Source organism: Phocoena sinus, chromosome 16 (genome assembly GCF_008692025.1).
Source record: "Phocoena sinus isolate mPhoSin1 chromosome 16, mPhoSin1.pri, whole genome shotgun sequence".
Taxonomy (NCBI): domain Eukaryota; kingdom Metazoa; phylum Chordata; class Mammalia; order Artiodactyla; family Phocoenidae; genus Phocoena; species Phocoena sinus.
In genome coordinates, this window is record NC_045778.1 from 76,084,707 (window position 1) to 76,102,956 (window position 18,250).

The 18,250-nt window shown below is 53.1% G+C and overlaps 1 protein-coding gene across 1 annotated transcript in view; it reads left to right on the forward strand.

Moving 5' to 3' along the window:
* Positions 1 to 7,158: 7,158 nt before the first annotated feature.
* The window catches only part of DMBT1 (deleted in malignant brain tumors 1), a 37,739-nt gene continuing 26,647 nt past the window's right edge, over positions 7,159 to 18,250 (forward strand). Inside the window, exons 1-12 of the mRNA XM_032607955.1 lie at positions 7,159 to 7,928; positions 8,732 to 8,761; positions 9,362 to 9,391; positions 10,406 to 10,729; positions 11,510 to 11,539; positions 12,139 to 12,168; positions 13,225 to 13,548; positions 14,330 to 14,359; positions 14,960 to 14,989; positions 16,046 to 16,369; positions 17,153 to 17,182; positions 17,785 to 17,814. Coding sequence (XP_032463846.1) covers positions 7,856 to 7,928; positions 8,732 to 8,761; positions 9,362 to 9,391; positions 10,406 to 10,729; positions 11,510 to 11,539; positions 12,139 to 12,168; positions 13,225 to 13,548; positions 14,330 to 14,359; positions 14,960 to 14,989; positions 16,046 to 16,369; positions 17,153 to 17,182; positions 17,785 to 17,814 — 1,285 coding nt within the window. The 5' untranslated portion in view covers positions 7,159 to 7,855. The remainder of the gene's footprint in view (positions 7,929 to 8,731; positions 8,762 to 9,361; positions 9,392 to 10,405; positions 10,730 to 11,509; positions 11,540 to 12,138; positions 12,169 to 13,224; positions 13,549 to 14,329; positions 14,360 to 14,959; positions 14,990 to 16,045; positions 16,370 to 17,152; positions 17,183 to 17,784; positions 17,815 to 18,250) is intronic.

Genomic DNA, 18,250 nt, shown 5'->3' on the forward strand with positions numbered 1-18,250 from the left:
CCCTAGTGTTCAGTAGGTTTACAGAGAGGATGGAGAGCCTCAGGGGATCTGGCTAGTGGGTTACATATCGGGTAGTTAAGACAACTTCTTGTCTACTGCCACCTATGAGATGCCTTTCATCTAGAGTAGCCGGATATCGTAAGTAACAATACAATGCACCCAGTTAAGTTCGAATTTCAGATAAATTTTTTTTCTTAAGTATACATATATCCCATGTAATATTGCAGACATACTTATATTAAAGCAACATTCATTGTTTATCTGAAATTCAAATTTAACTGGGCATCCTGTGTTTCATCCGGCAACTCGACTTCCACCCTGTTTTCTCCTGATGTATGTCTATGTCTTCTTCTAAGCCTTGTTGAAATATCCTCTCCTCTCTGGATTCCTCCTGCCCTTCTCCCAAGCCCGGGAATTGTTTCTTTTGAGATTTCCATTCCCCTTCCACTGTGTTCCTCATTGGCCAAGATGGAGAGTTTCTGGTTAGCAAGTCTGGCTGCCAGGTGGCCTCTGAGCTCCAGAGGCCTACACCTTACCCTCTATGATGGATCCCTACTGTCCTGTGCCCCCTGTGCGGTCAGAGACTGGTCCGTATTCCCTGAGTGAATCAATTAATGAATGATGGGTCCAGCTACCCTCCAAAGCAAAGAGTAATGCAACTTTCTCCCCTGCTTGAATTAGATGGTGGGAGGGTGGGTCCGGATTTAATTCTTGTTTTCGGAAGACCTCTCATTTGGCTATTTTTCCTTGTATTTTCAGCAACAACAACAGTGAGTGACACCAGAGAAACTGCTTTTTCGGAGACACAGACACTCAGCTCTGGTAACTCTATCAAACTTGGGAGCCGGGCGATTGTGGTGCCCAAGGCCACCCCCAAGAACTCAGGAGGAACTGCTGCAGAGAATCCTGCTGGGTTTTAGATGTAGGACAGGTCCTCTGAGGGGGTCCACCTGGACCCTTAGCTCCTTCCTTGTGAGGTGCCATACTGACCATAAGATAGGCCCCAAGTTTCCATGCAAGTCTCTGTCCAGCCACACTTCTTTCCTAAGGTCTCTGTCCCCCAGACTGCCCCACTGGGTGTCCAGCAGGGGTTACAGACAGCAGGGCAGCAGGGGCAGACAGGGACAGCAGCATCTAACTGAGCCTCTCTGGATATAATCACATTTCTCTTCTTTTCTAGAACTGTTGACAGGTCTTGGGGAAATAGTGAATACCCCTGCCTCAGTCAATGCTTTAAAGGCTAACTTCTTCTGCTCCCTAATTCCTCTTTTATTCTAGTCCTGTGCGTGCGTGAGCATACGTGCCTGTGCAGAACTGCAGACCATGATTTGGGCCAAATAATACAAACTTTAAAAATATATATACTGGGAGGCAGAATAGTGAAATGGTTAAGAGCAACTGTCTGAGCACAAATCCTGACCCGTCACTTACTAGTCAGTTGATTTGGGTCACCTACCCAAGCCTCAGTTTCCCTATGGGGTTGTACGAGGATTAACTAAGATGACACATATAAAACTCTTGAATATGACCCCAGGTCCCCAGGTTAGAAAATGTACAAAATCTTCTGCCATGATTAAGCTTTTAAAAGTCAGCACCCTTGGGTGCCTGTGAAGGAGGAGAAGAGATGGCACAAGTGTGGACTTTTGAGGCATTTTAGAAGCAAGCCTAGACCTCTCATTGCACTAGAGCCTCAAGAAATCTTTTCAGTTTGAATTAAATTTCAAAAACAGATTCCAGATTTGTTGATGTTGAGTTACATGCAGTTGTTACATCTTTAGTTCAGAGTCAACTATAAGAAAAGCAATGGGGCTTCCCTGGTGGCGCAGTGGATGAGAGTCCGCCTGCCGATGCAGGGGACACGGGTTCATGCCCCAGTCTGGGAAGATCCCACATGCCGCGGAGCGGCTGGGCCCGTGAGCCATGGCCACTGAGCCTGCGCGTCCGCAGCCTGTGCTCCGCAACGGGAGAGGCCACAACAGTGAGAGGCCCGCGTACCGCAAAAAAAAAAAAAAAAAAAAAAAAGAAAAGCAATGGCTCAAAGGTGGATTTCTTGGTTAGGGTTCCCTGTGTGTGAAGCATGCATGCGTCTGATTTTTCTTTTATTCCTTTATAGTTTCTGAATCAGATCTTCCCAGAACAAGTGGTAAGTACTTTGAAAACAGCATCCTGTATTTGGTTTAAAATTTATTTATCCTTCTATACAGTTATTTATATCTTAAAGAATAAACACTGCCTCACTGGACTTTAATGAATGGTATGAGGGTCGCATAAGTATATGATCTATGTCCTTTATGGAAATACAAGGACAATAGAAACTTCCTTCAGCTACAGCATAAATGGACCATGTGGTTATCTAGTTAGGTTCTTCTTAAATTTTAATTTGCCTTTGCCTCAAACTTCAGTGCACATCAGAATCAACTAAGATATTTGGCTGAATGCAGGTCCTTAGGTTCACCTCCCCACTCCAGACACTCGGATTTGGCTGGTCTGGGGTGGGGCTCAGGAATCTGCATTTTTATATAACCGAAAATAAGGATGGTCTGCAGACCACACTTTGAGTAAGCATGCTGCATGGCCCAGGACTGAATGAAGTTTTCATGTTTACAATGTAATTATGGGACTTTGCTAAAAATTTCCAAAGCAAGCAACAGAAGATACGTGTATATAGTTTAAGGGCTACCTTTTTAAACTTATTTTTTCTTAATGTCTGTATTTTGCTTAATGTCAAGTAAATACAGATTTTTAACATTTTCCCAAATGGTTATTGGCTACATCATAAGTCTGACTTGTTGATGTAAAGACTTTTCCATAAGTGAATTGCTGAGATTGAAATTTTACACATCTTTCACAATGGCTTCCACATCCATGCCACCTCACTTGGCCAGAAGAGGTCCTACCAGGGATCCTTCTAAACAGGAGAAGTCCCTGCAGGGACTCAGGGTCCAGTGGAAAGATAGACATTAATCTCTGAGCACACCGTTACAACTACAGCTGTGATGGGTGCTGCAGCAAGAGGTCCAGAGCAAGAGAGACATGCTCAAGCCATCAGAGAGGGCAGCCCCGAGGAAGCCACAGGTGAACTGAGGTCCGGGGCTGATGGTGGGGTTAGCCAGACAGAGGAGGAAGGGTGTTTTTCTGTTACTCATTGGCACTGTTGCCAGGAACTTGAGGGAACAGATACAGACTTAGGTTGACAGTAGCCACCCTCCCGCTGCAGTCAGATACTCCCCCTCCCCATGCTTAGCCATCCTTATATCGTGTAGCTAACCAGAATAGCGTGCTGATGGGAGGTTATCTCTAGGTCCCATTCCCCAAACTGTGCCTTTGATACATTTTATGAAGCTCTAGAAAAAAAAAAGCCTTCTGATCAACAAAGTTTGGAAGTGTCACCTGCCATTGGTGGTAGAACACCGTTTGTCTTTTGGGGCAAATGGGTGAAGAGCAGGTGTGTGGGCAGCTGCAGTCAGACTCAGTTCTTGTCTGCTTTCTGAGTCCTCGTCTAAATCTGCATGGAGATGATGGAGGCAAATCCAGAGATGTATCCATGAGCACATCTCCCGGATGCTCATGCTTGGTCATGTCTCAAACTGACGCATCAAGCAGTGAGCAGCCTGGCACAGTCTCCACTTTGTGCTATCCTGTCCCTCCGTACCATCCCCTTAGGCCGGACATCCTCCCCTTTGTCCATGGAGAGGGCTCAGACAAGGCTCCCATCCACAAAATCCTTAAACTTCACTGAGATAGATGCATTCTGTATGGCAGAAAAGATAGTACCTGAGAGCATGGAATAAGCTGGGTGCTTCCTGAGCATAGATCACATCCTGGGACTATAACTGGTGTTAGAGGGCCTGGAAAGGAGACACGTACTTTATTACATCTAATATTACTGAACACCCCAGATCCAATCCACTTGTTTTAAAGGTCTATTGCAAAACCTCAAACACTTTCAGCAAGAATGCTGCAGGCACAGAAACCCAACATTGAACCACAGCACCCCGTGGCATGATTGTGAGGTGAACGTCAAGCCAGTTTCTGTGTCTGTAGATCATTTACAAACAGCAGAATCACCTAAGATGAATTTGATTTCTTTCTAGATCCGTGGGTTCTCCACACCACAGATGATGATAAGATATTTTTTCTTTATTTGTCTTCCCTGGGGTTTTGCTCGCTGGCTGGGTCGGCCAGGGTTACTTGAGGCTGAGTGCAGTCTTGGCCACAGAGCAAGTGTGGCCTTTAGAACGCAGGGATGGAGAGGGAGGGGTCAAGGGTTCAGAGATCCTCTGCGTGTCCCAGACACATGCTCAGCCAGTTTCGTCTGCCGTTCTCCTTCCTTCTTCTCTCTGCCTCTCAGTTATTCATTGAATGAGATTACCTTCAGCTTGGTGTCAGGAGAGAGAGGTGAAAAACAAATCAGTGTCTCTTCTCACCATGAATGTCAGTTCTATCAAAGATAGCTAACATCTCCCAAGCATTTGCTTTGTACCCTGCACAAAATTATTTTCATACACCAAATGAGTTAATATATAAAAAAGCATTTAAAAGACTGGCTACGGGCTTCCCTGGTGGCACAGTGGTTGAGAGTCCGCCTGCCAATGCGGGGGACACGGGTTCGTGCCCCGGTCCAGAAAGATCCCACATGCCGTGGAGCAGCTGGGCCCGTGAGCCATGGCCGCTGAGCCTGTGCGTCCGGAGCCTGTGCTCCGCAACGGGAGAGGCCACAACAGTGAGAGGCCCGCATACCAAAAAAAAAAAAAAAAAAGACTGGCTGGCACATAATAAGTGCTCAACTAATGCTCATAGTAAGTGCTATTATCATGAAATCTTTCCAACAACACTGAGGGAAGTAGTATCATCACCTTCCTTGTGCAGATAGGGAAACCGGGGCATTGTTAGGTAACTTGTCAAGTTCTGTGTCTAAGGTCACATGGTGGGTCAGTGGCTGGGTAGAGATTTGAACCCAGAACAGGTGCCTTTGCCTCTGTCCAGGATTCTTTCTAAATGTATCATCTCTTCTCCTCTGCTCAGTGAGAATACGCACACTTTGCACCGAATTTGATATGTCAGGGTCCTTCGTGTGCTCACTTAGGGCAGCTGACCCTGCCATTGGGTCTTAGCTGTTTTGAGGCCAATCCCTGCCCTTTCAGAGCATGCCCTGAGAGTCCAGAAATGTCCTGGGAGGGACTTGAGGGACAGCTTTCTGATGATTGACCTCCAGCAAGGCACAGACCGAGGCTGAGATCTCTTCTGCAGGGACCTTTCACAGGAGTGACCAGAAGGGGACAGCAGGAGGGGCTAAGGGAGCCCAGAATGAACCTTGGGAAAACCCAACAGATAGTCCATTTGGCCTTTCCCCTCTCTTTCCCCGACCCCTACCCTGACAACAACCATGGGCGCCACCTGCCCCTTTCTCTTCCATCCCATTCTAACCTCTCTGATCACTCCCCAACCAAAAATTTCTCATAACCTCAGACTAACCACTGACAAGGCCCCTGTTGTCAGGGCGCTGGGCTGGATCCCTCAAAACCTGCTGCCTGTTTTCCTTGTGTCATCAGCGTGGGTGATTCCACAGGACCATGGCAGGCAGGAGCACGGTGCCCTGTCTGGGGGAGACAGATGAATCAGCTCAGCACAGGAACTGACACAGAGTAGGCACCTCAGGAATGCTGGTTGAGTCAGTGGGTGTGGATGGATTCGAGACAGGAAGGGCAGGGGCAGGGAGATGAATAGGAAGGCCCCTGGGGAAGGCCAGGCTCAAGAGAAGGAAGACCTAACCTCGCAAAATGGCAGTGGAGTAAAAACGGAAAGACGACCTTGGTGACAGACTGGGTATAAGGGGTGGGGAGAAGGAGGGATCAAATATTACGCCCACATTCCCGACACAGTTAATGGGGAACGTGATGACACTGCTGGTTCAGATGGAGGAAAGAGCCTGTGTTCAGTGTGGGCCAGGGTCAGCCAGGGGAGGGGATGGGATCTAGGAGGCCATTTGAAAACGTTGCTCCAGAGCTTGGGGCTGGGCTGGTCAGGGCTGATCAGGGCTGGAGAGGTGGAACTGGGGGTCTTCTTCCTGGAAACCTCTCAGAGTCCATGAGGCCCTCCAGGTGGGGGAGAGAAGAGGGCTGAGATGGCGCTGGGGGAGCCGCCATATATAAGGTCCTGAGAGAGGAGAAACGTTGGTCCAGGAGAGGGGACAGTGGTCAGAGGAGGGAGGGCAGAGGGTGCCAGTTGGTGAAAGGCGGGGCGGCAGAGAGCGTGACGGCAAGGACTTTCCACCGTGTCCACACAGGGTGGCTGGGGAATGGAGGTGACCGGTGTCAGGGCCAGGTGGAGCTCCTGTACCAAGGCTGCTGGGACACCGTGTGTGACGACAGCTGGGACGCCCGGGATGCAGACGTTGTTTGCCCACAGCTTGGCTGTGGCCATTCACTGCCGGCCCTGGGTGGGACCCACCCTGGTCAGGGCACAGGGGACGTTCTTGTGGGCACCGTGCACTGCTTGGGAAGGGAGCACCCCCTGCCCCGCCCAGTTGCCCCACAGCGGGTGGTGCGACCGTGAACGTGGCCATGGGGAGCACGCTGGAGTCGGGTGCTCAGGTAGCACAGACGTCACTGGCACTGTCACCTGTGCCACCCTGAGGACAGGGCTTCCGAGGTCCTCAGTGTCGTGACACATACCCAGGACACTCTGCAGTTTACCTGCTCTACTCTTATTTGATGTTAGGGGGCAGGTGTCACTGTCTCTTCTCACAGATAAAGAAATGGAGGTTCAGAGAGGGCAGGCGACTTGCCTGAAGTCCTAAAGCTTCAGGCAAGTCGCCTGAAGTGGTGGAGATGGGTTTTAGTCTCGGCACCCCCAGAGCTTGCCGGTGCCATCCCCCGGGGCACACGATCCTGTGGACAGCATCACAACCGTCCCTGGCCTCGGATGACCAAACACCTTCCTAAGTGGTACCTTCTCATCCTTTTAAATGCGAGGAAGAAGGATTGGGGAATTTTGGTCTTTAAAACTTAAATCTATATCAAAAGCAAACTAAGCAGTAACCAATATGTTCTCTTTATCGGTGATTAAATGACAAATGAAGGATATGTACAGCCTCCGTGAAGAAGTGAAATTCTCCCTGACTTAACCGAGCAAATCTCAACATTTCTCCTTTATGCTCAGGGTGCTGGTGGGTCTTCTAGCACCAACGGGTCCTTTAATCCACAAAGAAGCCTCTAAGGATGTCACCCGTCTTGTGTGCCCCAAAGGGGAGTTTCTAGTCAAATTACCCATCTTTAGAGCAGCCTCTGGCATTTCCTATGTGGACTGCTGTGTGTACATACATGTCACTATGTGGACTGCTGTGTGTACATACATGTCACTATGCACAGGATGTGACCATGATAACCCAGCTGTCACATGAGAATGTGTTCCCCAAGAGAGCATGTCTGTCCAAGCAGTCGCTTTGGAGCACGTTATTTTGACATTTGGGGCTGCATCTTTGGAACCTGCCTTCCCTCCTAGCTGGGGCCACATTCAGGCATATCTCAGTGATGGTAGGTATTGTCATTTGAGACTACGTTTGAGCCATAGAAATAGGCAGTTGGTATTTGAAATTTAATCTTGTGGATAGATTTGGGCTGTTCATCAAAGGGTGATATTTGGGATGGACATTGTGGAAGCATAAGAGGTGGTGAATGTCCAGAACCAAGAATGTCCCTGGTGGCCTCCAGCATTGAATGAGGGCTGACAGAGTGACAGAGAGATAGGTTCTCAGCCTTTGGGCAGTGGGCAGAGCTTCCGGATCTTTGCATCCAGCCCCTTTTCTGAGCCAAGGTGCAGAGGGTCGACCCTCCTGGAGGAGAGCCAACATCCAATGACCTTTCCTTCTCTCCACTCTGTAGCTTTGTTTGTCACGGAGGAACCCTCAACAGCAAGTGCAGCAGAAGGTAAAGTTTGTTATGTGGGATCCCTGTGGGCTCATTACCTTTCTGCACCCAGAGGTCCATCTCTGATCCAGAAGAGGTGCAGAAGCTGTAAGAGATGGGGGTGCTCAGCTTTCAAGGGTGGGGACTTCTGGACAAGGCCTCAGGTCTGAAAAGGTATCTCTTCCATGGACCTTGACTCTGAGAGACGGGAGGAGTCAACCTGCAGAGGTATCTCCAAGGAGCTCCAAGATGGAACTTGGTGTTCTGTCTCCAAGGGAGTCTTATTGCCCATGCTCAGAGCCTACTGTGTGGCCCTCACCAATGCATGTTGACCTCTGGTCAGCCTAGGGTCCTGGGTCTCTGGCTGCACAGCCTGGAGAGGCAGGTGCATACCTGTTGAGGGGGCCACCTTGTCTGTGCCCTTTGCTGACCCCATATGAGGCCACATTGATTTCTTTGCACTGTACAGGAACCATGACCCTTCAGCCTGTGGACATCAGAGGTCCCGTAAACCCCCCTGGGGGTGCTCCAAGTAGGGGAGCTGGGAGATCAGCCAGTAGAGCCTGAGCTTCTGGTAGCCTGGGCTTGGGGAAGGAAAGTCTCTGTTCATTTCCCTGTGATGAAGGTTAACTCATGGCCATGTTAAAAGTGACCCCCTGCCCGGGGAACTGTGGCCATTAGAAATGGTGTGAGTCTGGAACCTGCCTTAGGCCTGTGACCTCAAGAGAGACATGAGGCGGTGTCCTTGTGCCGTCCTCATCCCCCTTTGCCCCTGTGGTGCCCCTTGTGTGCAAGGTGTCTGATCTGCCTTCTCTCTGTCCCAGGTGCCGGGACCCAGTCCACGCCCCTGCCAGGTGAGTCCTGTGCCTCTTGACTCCGGGGTGTCCCCTCCCTCCCCACCCACCTCCACAGACTCCAGCCAGGAGACCCAGATGGGGCGAGTGGACGTTTGCCACCTCTCAGTACCTGCCTTTATCACTCTAGAGCGAGCAGACACTTCCAGAGGAGCCATAGCACAAGGATCCTTGGGTCTGGCTCAGCGATTTAAGGACATTGTGGCTACACAGTGTCTCCCCAGAGCTTTGGGTGACAGGGAGGACCGTCCTCGGTTCATTTCTGCCTGAAAGCATTGACTAGACAGAGGGTTATGTGTGTGGCGAGAACTGGGCTGTTTCGGGTCCCAGCCCCCTGCAGAGTCCAAAAAGGATACTTTCCCCAGAGAGCACTCAGTCAGGAGAGCGTGCTAATTGCTCCTGTGGAGTGGGGCGCCTCATCGCCGGGCCGTAGACATATGAGGGCATGATCTGGCTCACGACAGGCTCTCAGAAAAGGCCTATTCCACCCCCAGGCAGTGGAGAGTCTCAGACCCCACATTCCCTGATGTGAGTGACAGGGCACTAGAGCAACCCTGACTGTAGACACCTTCTCGCTAATCCTGCTGTGCTTTCCTTCAGGCTGGTGGACGCCCACAGCTCCTGCCGATGGTAAGCCTCACTTGGATCCTGCAGACACTCCACTCATCAGACCTGGGTGCTATTCCTGACTCATGCTTTGAGCCTCTGAGCCCAGCACCTCGTCTAATGTGGAGGGTTCCTTTCGCGTGCCAGAGTTGTGGAGAACCTTCGCCTCCCAGTTGTGGCATACATTATTCAGAATGCTTTGGTTGCCAAGTGCCAGCATCCCAACTCACGCTCTCTTGAACTGGGGGTGGAGTGACTGCAATGACTTCCATAGGTCAGTGGTAGGACGGTCTTCAGGTAGAGCTGGATCCAGAAGTTCCAGTACAGCTTTTCCCCTGCACTTTTATTACCTCTATTTTCTAATGTTTATGGACTTCACTATCAGCTTGCTTCCTGCCAAAGGACAGTTGTTTGCCACAGGTCTACAGCCCAGGAGAGGAGAGAGTATGTGTTGTTCTAGCGCTTGCGCTCACAGGCCCTGGAAGGACACTGAACAGCCTGCTACCAATAGATGCCTTCTCCCTAATCATGTCCATGGGCTCTGATGATTTTCGGCGGGTGCACGGCTTGTTCAAGAGTCAGCATAAGTTTGGGGTTAAATAATGACATGAGTGAGTGCTCAGCGATAAGTAGTCTTCAGAATAACCTTGGGCCTGATGCAGTGGGTTCCCATGTGGGAGTGAACATCCGAAGGTGGTTCCTTGGCAGGGTCTGGGAAGCTGTCTCTGCTGGGCTCCTGCTACAGGGGCTCAAATTCATCCCAGTGGTCCCTGCGGATTCAGGCTGTGGGCTTCCCCTCTTCCCACCTCCTTCCCAAGCCTGGGATCAGCCACTGAATTGCTGGGCCTTGTGGGGAACCCATCAGAGAACATGCGTTCCTCTGTCCACTGCCAAGGGTTCTATCAAACAGCCCCGTGGGGAAAAATGATGATGACCGGGCTCAGTCAGGTCCTCAGGAAGGATTCTGAATCGCGTTCGGTCCTCAGGACCTGTTCCTCCGGAAGACACAGGAGAGTGCATTTTCCCGTCTCCTTCCAGGAACTGAATCAGGATTGGCCCTGAGGCTGGTGAATGGAGGTGACAGGTGTCAGGGCCGGGCCGAGGTCCTGTACCGAGGCTCCTGGGGCACCGTGTGTGACGACGGCTGGGACACCAACGACGCCAACGTGGTCTGCAGGCAGCTGGGCTGTGGCTGGGCCACGTCGGCCCCTGGAAGTGCCCGGTACGGTCAGGGCTCAGGGCCGATCGTCCTGGACGACGTGCGCTGCATGGGGCACGAGAGCTACCTGTGGAGCTGCCCTCACAGTGGCTGGAACACACACAACTGTGGACACAGCGAAGATGCCGGTGTCGTCTGCTCAGGTTGGTCTCACATAAGCTGGGTGTCCGTCTCTGGGGGCGTGGTTTCCTTCTGACACTCTGATCCCCTCTCAAAGCATTTTCTACATTTCTCGCTTCCTTACATCACCTTGTCTCTCTGCCAAAAAGTAGTATGAGCTCTTTGACAAGCTGCCAGGCAAGTAGCTGGTGAATTGGAACAAAGAGCCAAACTGAAAGTGACTTGAAGCCCTTTTTCTCCATATGCCACAGTGCAAGCCAGAGGCAAGAGAGGCTAGTTGTGTCACGAGGTTTCTGAATGTAGGTCATGGCCTAGGACTGCAGGTGGCCCAGGGTTTGGTTCCTGAGTCCGGGACAGTAGCCCCTGCAGGGAACTGGGATGCACTGTCTGGGCAGCAGGTCTGCCGTGCGCAGGGCAGTGGCCCCTGTGTGGCCTGCCGGGCACAGCCTTGTCACCACCTACAGACAAGCCTGACAGATCTCACACGGGTTTTGGACTTTGAACTAGACCCCTCAGTGTGGCTGCCTCAGGGGCCCCTAAATGCTGTGAGGCTGAAGACTGGTTTGGGTCCACTCGGTCATCTAGACACAGAGATAATCAGCTTGACATTGGAAATAAGGGATGCTGGGCTGCCTGGACCTCTCAGGAGGAGCCTCTTTGGGGGGTGAGGATGGCAGAGGTCCCACCCCGCCTGTCAGGGCTCAGGCATGGACTGAGCGTGTCACCTGCTCAGCGCCGTCCCCCTTTGCCCCTGTGGTGCCCCTTGTGTGCAAGGTGTCTGATCTGCCTTCTCTCTGTCCCAGGTGCCGGGACCCAGTCCACGCCCCTGCCAGGTGAGTCCTGTGCCTCTTGACTCCGGGGTGTCCCCTCCTTCCCCCCCACCTCCACAGACTCCAGCCAGGAGCCCCTAGCGGGGCTAGTGGATGTTTGCCCCCTCTCTGTACCTGCCCTGGTCACTCTAGAGCGAGCAGACACTTCCAGAGGAGCCATAGCACAAGGGTCCTCGGGTCTGGCTCAGCGATTTAAGGACATTGTGGCTACACAGTGTCTCCCCAGAGCTTTGGGTGACAGGGAGGACCGTCCTCGGTTCATTTCTGCCTGAAAGCATTGTCTAGACCGAGAGTTATGTGTGCAGGGGGAACGGGTCTGTTTCGAGTCCCTCCACCCCGCGGAGTCGAAAACGGATACTTTCCCCAGAGAGCACTCAGTCAGGAGAGCGTGCTAATCGCTCCTGTGGAGTGGGGCGCCTCATCGCCATGCCATGGACATTGGAGGGCATGATCTGGCTCACGGCAGGCTCTCAGAAAAGACCTATTCTTCCCCCAGGCAGTGGAGAGTCTCAGACCCCACATTCCCTGATGTGAGTGACAGGGCACTAGAGCAACCCTGACTGTAGACACCTTCTCTCTAATCCTGCTGTGCTTTCCTTCAGGCTGGTGGACGCCCACAGCTCCTGCCGATGGTAAGCCTCACTTGGATCCTGCAGACACTCCACTCATCAGACCTGGGTGCTATTCCTGACTCATGCTTTGAGCCTCTGAGCCCAGCACCTCGTCTAATGTGGAGGGTTCCTTTTGCGTGCCAGAGTTGCGGAGAACCTTCACCTCCCAGTTGTGGCATACATTACTCAGAATGCTTTGGTTGCCAAGTGATCGGATCCCAGCTCACACTCTCTTGAGATGGGGGTGGGAGTGGGGGCCGCAATGACTTCCATAGGTCAGTGGTAGGACGGTCTTCAGGTAGAGCTGGATCCAGAAGTTCCAGTACAGCTTTTCCCGTGCACTTTTATTACCTCTATTTTCTAATGTTTATGGACTTCACTGTCAGTCTCTTCCTGCCAGGGGGCAGTTGTCAGCCGCAGGTCTCGATCCCAGTATGGGAGAGAGTCTGTTTTTTTCTAGCTCTTCAGCTGACAAGCCCTGGAAGGACTCTGAACAGCCTGCAACCAATAGATGCCTTGTCCCTAATCATGTCCATGGGCTCTGATGATTTTCAGCGGGTGCACAGCTTGTTCAAGAGTCAGGTTAAGTTTGGGGTTTGAAAATGACATGAGTGAGTGCTCAGCGATAAGTAGTCTTCAGAATAACCTTGGGCCTGATGCAGTGGGTTCCCATGTGGGAGTGAACATCCGAAGGTGGCTCCTTGGCGGGGTCTGGGAAGCTGTCTCTGCTGGGCTCCTGCTACAGGGGCTCAAGTTCATCCCAGTGGTCCCTGCGGATTCAGGCCGTGGGCTTCCCCTCTTCCCACCTCCTTCCCAAGCCTGGGATCAGCCACTGAATTGCTGGGCCTTGTGGGGAACCCATCAGAGAACATGCGTTCCTCTGTCCACTGCCAAGGGTTCTATCAAACAGCCCCGTGGGGAAAAATGATGATGACCGGGCTCAGTCAGGTCCTCAGGAAGGAAAACATTACCTTGAACTCAGAAGTCTTTCCCTGGAAGGATTCTGAATCGCGTTCGGTCCACAGGACCTGTTCCTCCGGAAGACACAGGAGAGTGCATTTTCCCGTCTCCTTCCAGGAACTGAATCAGGATTGGCCCTGAGGCTGGTGAATGGAGGTGACAGGTGTCAGGGCCGGGTCGAGGTCCTGTACCGAGGCTCCTGGGGTACCGTGTGTGACGACGGCTGGGACACCAACGACGCCAACGTGGTCTGCAGGCAGCTGGGCTGTGGCTGGGCCACGTCGGCCCCTGGAAGTGCCCGGTACGGTCAGGGCTCAGGGCCGATCGTCCTGGACGACATGCGCTGCATGGGGCACGAGAGCTACCTGTGGAGCTGCCCTCACAGTGGCTGGAACACACACAACTGTGGACACAGCGAAGATGCCGGTGTCGTCTGCTCAGGTTGGTCTCACATAAGCTGGGTGTCCCTCTCTGGGGGCGTGGTTTCCTTCTGACACTCTGATCCCCTCTCAAAGCATTTTCTACATTCCTCGCTTCCTTACATCACCTTGTCACTCTGCCAAGAATTAGTATGAGCTCTTTGACAAGCTGCCAGGCAAGTAGCTGGTGAATTGGCACCAAGAACCAAACTGAAATTGACTTGAAGCCCTTTTTCTCCATATGCCACAGTGCAAGCCAGAGGCAAGAGAGGCTAGTTCTGTCACGAGGTCTCTGAATGTAGGTCATGGCCTAGGACTGCAGGTGGCCCAGGGTTTGGTTCCTGAGTCCGGGACAGTAGCCCCTGCAGGGAACTGGGATGCACTGTCTGGGCAGCAGGTCTGCCGTGCGCAGGGCAGTGGCCCCTGTGTGGCCTGCCGGGCACAGCCTTGTCACCACCTACAGACAAGCCTGACAGATCTCACACGGGTTTTGGACTTTGAACTAGACCCCTCAGTGTGGCTGCCTCAGGGGGCCCATAAATGCTGTGAGGCTGAAGACTGGTGTGGGTCCACTCGGTCATCTAGACACAGAGATAATCAGCTTGACATTGGAAATAAGGGATGCTGGGCTGCCTGGACCTGTCAGGAGGAGCCTCTTTGGGGGGTGAGGATGGCAGAGGTCCCACCTCGCGTGGCAGGGCTCAGGCATGGACTGAGCGTGTCACCTGCTCAGCGCCGTCCCCCTTTGCCCCTGTGGTGCCCCTTGTGTGCAAGGTGTCTGATCTGCCTTCTCTCTGTCCCAGGTGCCGGGACCCAGTCCACGCCCCTGCCAGGTGAGTCCTGTGCCTCTTGACTCCGGGGTGTCCCCTCCCTCCCCACCCACCTCCACAGACTCCAGCCAGGAGCCCCAGGTGGGGTGAGTGGACGTTTGCCACCTCTCAGTACCTGCCTTTATCACTCTAGAGCGAGCAGACGCTTCCAGAGGAGCCATAGCACAAGGATCCTTGGGTCTGGCTCAGTGATTTAAGGACATTGTGGCTACACAGTGTCTCCCCAGAGCTTTGGGTGACAGGGAGGACCGTCCTCGGTTCATTTCTGCCTGAAAGCATTGTCTAGACCGAGAGTTATGTGTGCAGGGGGAACGGGTCTGTTTCGAGTCCCTCCACCCCGCGGAGTCGAAAACGGATACTTTCCCCAGAGAGCACTCAGTCAGGAGAGCGTGCTAATCGCTCCTGTGGAGTGGGGCGCCTCATCGCCATGCCATGGACATTGGAGGGCATGATCTGGCTCACGGCAGGCTCTCAGAAAAGACCTATTCTTCCCCCAGGCAGTGGAGAGTCTCAGACCCCACATTCCCTGATGTGAGTGACAGGGCACTAGAGCAACCCTGACTGTAGACACCTTCTCTCTAATCCTGCTGTGCTTTCCTTCAGGCTGGTGGACGCCCACAGCTCCTGCCGATGGTAAGCCTCACTTGGATCCTGCAGACACTCCACTCATCAGACCTGGGTGCTATTCCTGACTCATGCTTTGAGCCTCTGAGCCCAGCACCTCGTCTAATGTGGAGGGTTCCTTTTGCGTGCCAGAGTTGCGGAGAACCTTCACCTCCCAGTTGTGGCATACATTACTCAGAATGCTTTGGTTGCCAAGTGATCGGATCCCAGCTCACACTCTCTTGAGATGGGGGTGGGAGTGGGGGCCGCAATGACTTCCATAGGTCAGTGGTAGGACGGTCTTCAGGTAGAGCTGGATCCAGAAGTTCCAGTACAGCTTTTCCCGTGCACTTTTATTACCTCTATTTTCTAATGTTTATGGACTTCACTGTCAGTCTCTTCCTGCCAGGGGGCAGTTGTCAGCCACAGGTCTCGATCCCAGTATGGGAGAGAGTCTGTTTTTTTCTAGCTCTTCAGCTGACAAGCCCTGGAAGGACTCTGAACAGCCTGCAACCAATAGATGCCTTGTCCCTAATCATGTCCATGGGCTCTGATGATTTTCAGCGGGTGCACAGCTTGTTCAAGAGTCAGGTTAAGTTTGGGGTTTGAAAATGACATGAGTGAGTGCTCAGCGATAAGTAGTCTTCAGAATAACCTTGGGCCAGATGCAGTGGGTTCCCATGTGGGAGTGAACATCCGAAGGTGGCTCCTTGGCGGGGTCTGGGAAGCTGTCTCTGCTGGGCTCCTGCTACAGGGGCTCAAGTTCATCCCAGTGGTCCCTGCGGATTCAGGCCGTGGGCTTCCCCTCTTCCCACCTCCTTCCCAAGCCTGGGATCAGCCACTGAATTGCTGGGCCTTGTGGGGAACCCATCAGAGAACATGCGTTCCTCTGTCCACTGCCAAGGGTTCTATCAAACAGCCCCGTGGGGAAAAATGATGATGACTGGGCTCAGTCAGGTCCTCAGGAAGGAAAACATTACCTTGAACTCAGAAATCTTTCCCTGGAAGGATTCTGAATCGGGTTCGGTCCACAGGACCTGTTCCTCCGGAAGACACAGGAGAGTGCATTTTCCCGTCTCCTTCCAGGAACTGAATCAGGATTGGCCCTGAGGCTGGTGAATGGAGGTGACAGGTGTCAGGGCCGGGTCGAGGTCCTGTACCGAGGCTCCTGGGGTACCGTGTGTGACGACGGCTGGGACACCAACGACGCCAACGTGGTCTGCAGGCAGCTGGGCTGTGGCTGGGCCACGTCGGCCCCTGGAAGTGCCCGGTACGGTCAGGGCTCAGGGCCGATCGTCCTGGACGACGTGCGCTGCATGGGGCACGAGAGCTACCTGTGGAGCTGCCCTCACAGTGGCTGGAACACACACAACTGTGGACACAGCGAAGATGCCGGTGTCGTCTGCTCAGGTTGGTCTCACATAAGCTGGGTGTCCCTCTCTGGGGGCGTGGTTTCCTTCTGACACTCTGATCCCCTCTCAAAGCATTTTCTACATTTCTCGCTTCCTTACATCACCTTGTCTCTCTGCTAAGAATTAGTATGAGCTCTTTGACAAGCTGCCAGGCATGTAGATGGTGAATTGGAAAAAAGAGCCAAACTGAAAGTGACTTGAAGCCCTTTTTCTACAGCCACAGTGCAAGGCGGAGGCAAGAGTGGCTAGTTGTGTCACGAGGTTTCTGAATGTAGGTCATGGCCTAGGACTGCAGGTGGCCCAGGGTTTGGTTCCTGAGTCCGGGACAGTAGCCCCTGCAGGGAACTGGGATGCACTGTCTGGGCAGCAGGTCTGCCGTGCGCAGGGCAGTGGCCCCTGTGTGGCCTGCCGGGCACAGCCTTGTCACCACCTACAGACAAGGCCTGACAGATCTCACACGGGATTTTGGACTTTGAACTAGGACCCCTCAGTGTGGCTGCCTCAGGGGGCCCATAAATGCTGTGAGGCTGAAGACTGGTGTGGGTCCACTCGGTCATCTAGACACAGAGATAATCAGTCCTTGACATTGGAAATAAGGGATGCTGGGCTGCCTGGACCTCTCAGGAGGAGCCTCTTTGGGGGGTGAGGATGGCAGAGGTCCCACCACGCGTGGCAGGGCTCAGGCATGGACTGAGCGTGTCACCTGCTCAGCGCCGTCCCCCTTTGCCCCTGTGGTTCCCCTTGTGTGCAAGGTGTCTGATCTGCCTTCTCTCTGTCCCAGGTGCCGGGACCCAGTCCACGCCCCTGCCAGGTGAGTCCTGTCCCTCTTGACTCCGGGGTGTCCCCACCCCCCCCACCCACCTCCACAGACTCCAGCCAGGAGCCCGCTAGGCGGGGCTAGTGGATGTTTGCCCCCTCTCTGTACCTGCCCTGGTCACTCTAGAGCGAGCAGACGCTTCCAGAGGAGCCATAGCACAAGGGTCCTCGGGTCTGGCTCAGCGATTTAAGGACATTGTGGCTACACAGTGTCTCCCCAGAGCTTTGGGTGACAGGGAGGACCGTCCTCGGTTCATTTCTGCCTGAAAGCATTGTCTAGACCGAGAGTTATGTGTGCAGGGGGAACGGGTCTGTTTCGAGTCCCCCCACCCCGCGGAGTCGAAAACGGATACTTTCCCCAGAGAGCACTCAGTCAGGAGAGCGTGCTAATCGCTCCTGTGGAGTGGGGCGCCTCATCGCCATGCCATGGACATTGGAGGGCATGATCTGGCTCACGGCAGGCTCTCAGAAAAGGCCTATTCCTGCTCTAGGCAGTGGAGAGTCTCAGACCCCACATTCCCTGATGTGAGTGACAGGTCACTAGAGCAACCCTGACTGTAGACACCTTCTCTCTAATCCTGCTGTGCTTTCCTTCAGGCTGGTGGACGCCCACAGCTCCTGCCGATGGTAAGCCTCACTTGGATCCTGCAGACACTCCACTCATCAGACCTGGGTGCTATTCCTGACTCATGCTTTGAGCCTCTGAGCCCAGCACCTCGTCTAATGTGGAGGGTTCCTTTCGCGTGCCAGAGTTGTGGAGAACCTTCGCCTCCCAGTTGTGGCATACATTACTCAGAATGCTTTGGTTGCCAAGTGATCGGATCCCAGCTCACACTCTCTTGAGATGGGGGTGGGAGTTGGGGCCGCAATGACTTCCTTAGCTAAGAGGTAGGACGGTCTTGAAGTAGATCTGGATCCAGAAGTTCCAGTACAGCTTTTCCCCGTGCACTTTTATTACCTCTATTTTCTAATGTTTATGGACTTCACTGTCAGCTCTCTTCCTGCCAGGGGGCAGTTGTCAGCCACAGGTCTCGATCCCAGTATGGGAGAGAGTCTGTTTTTT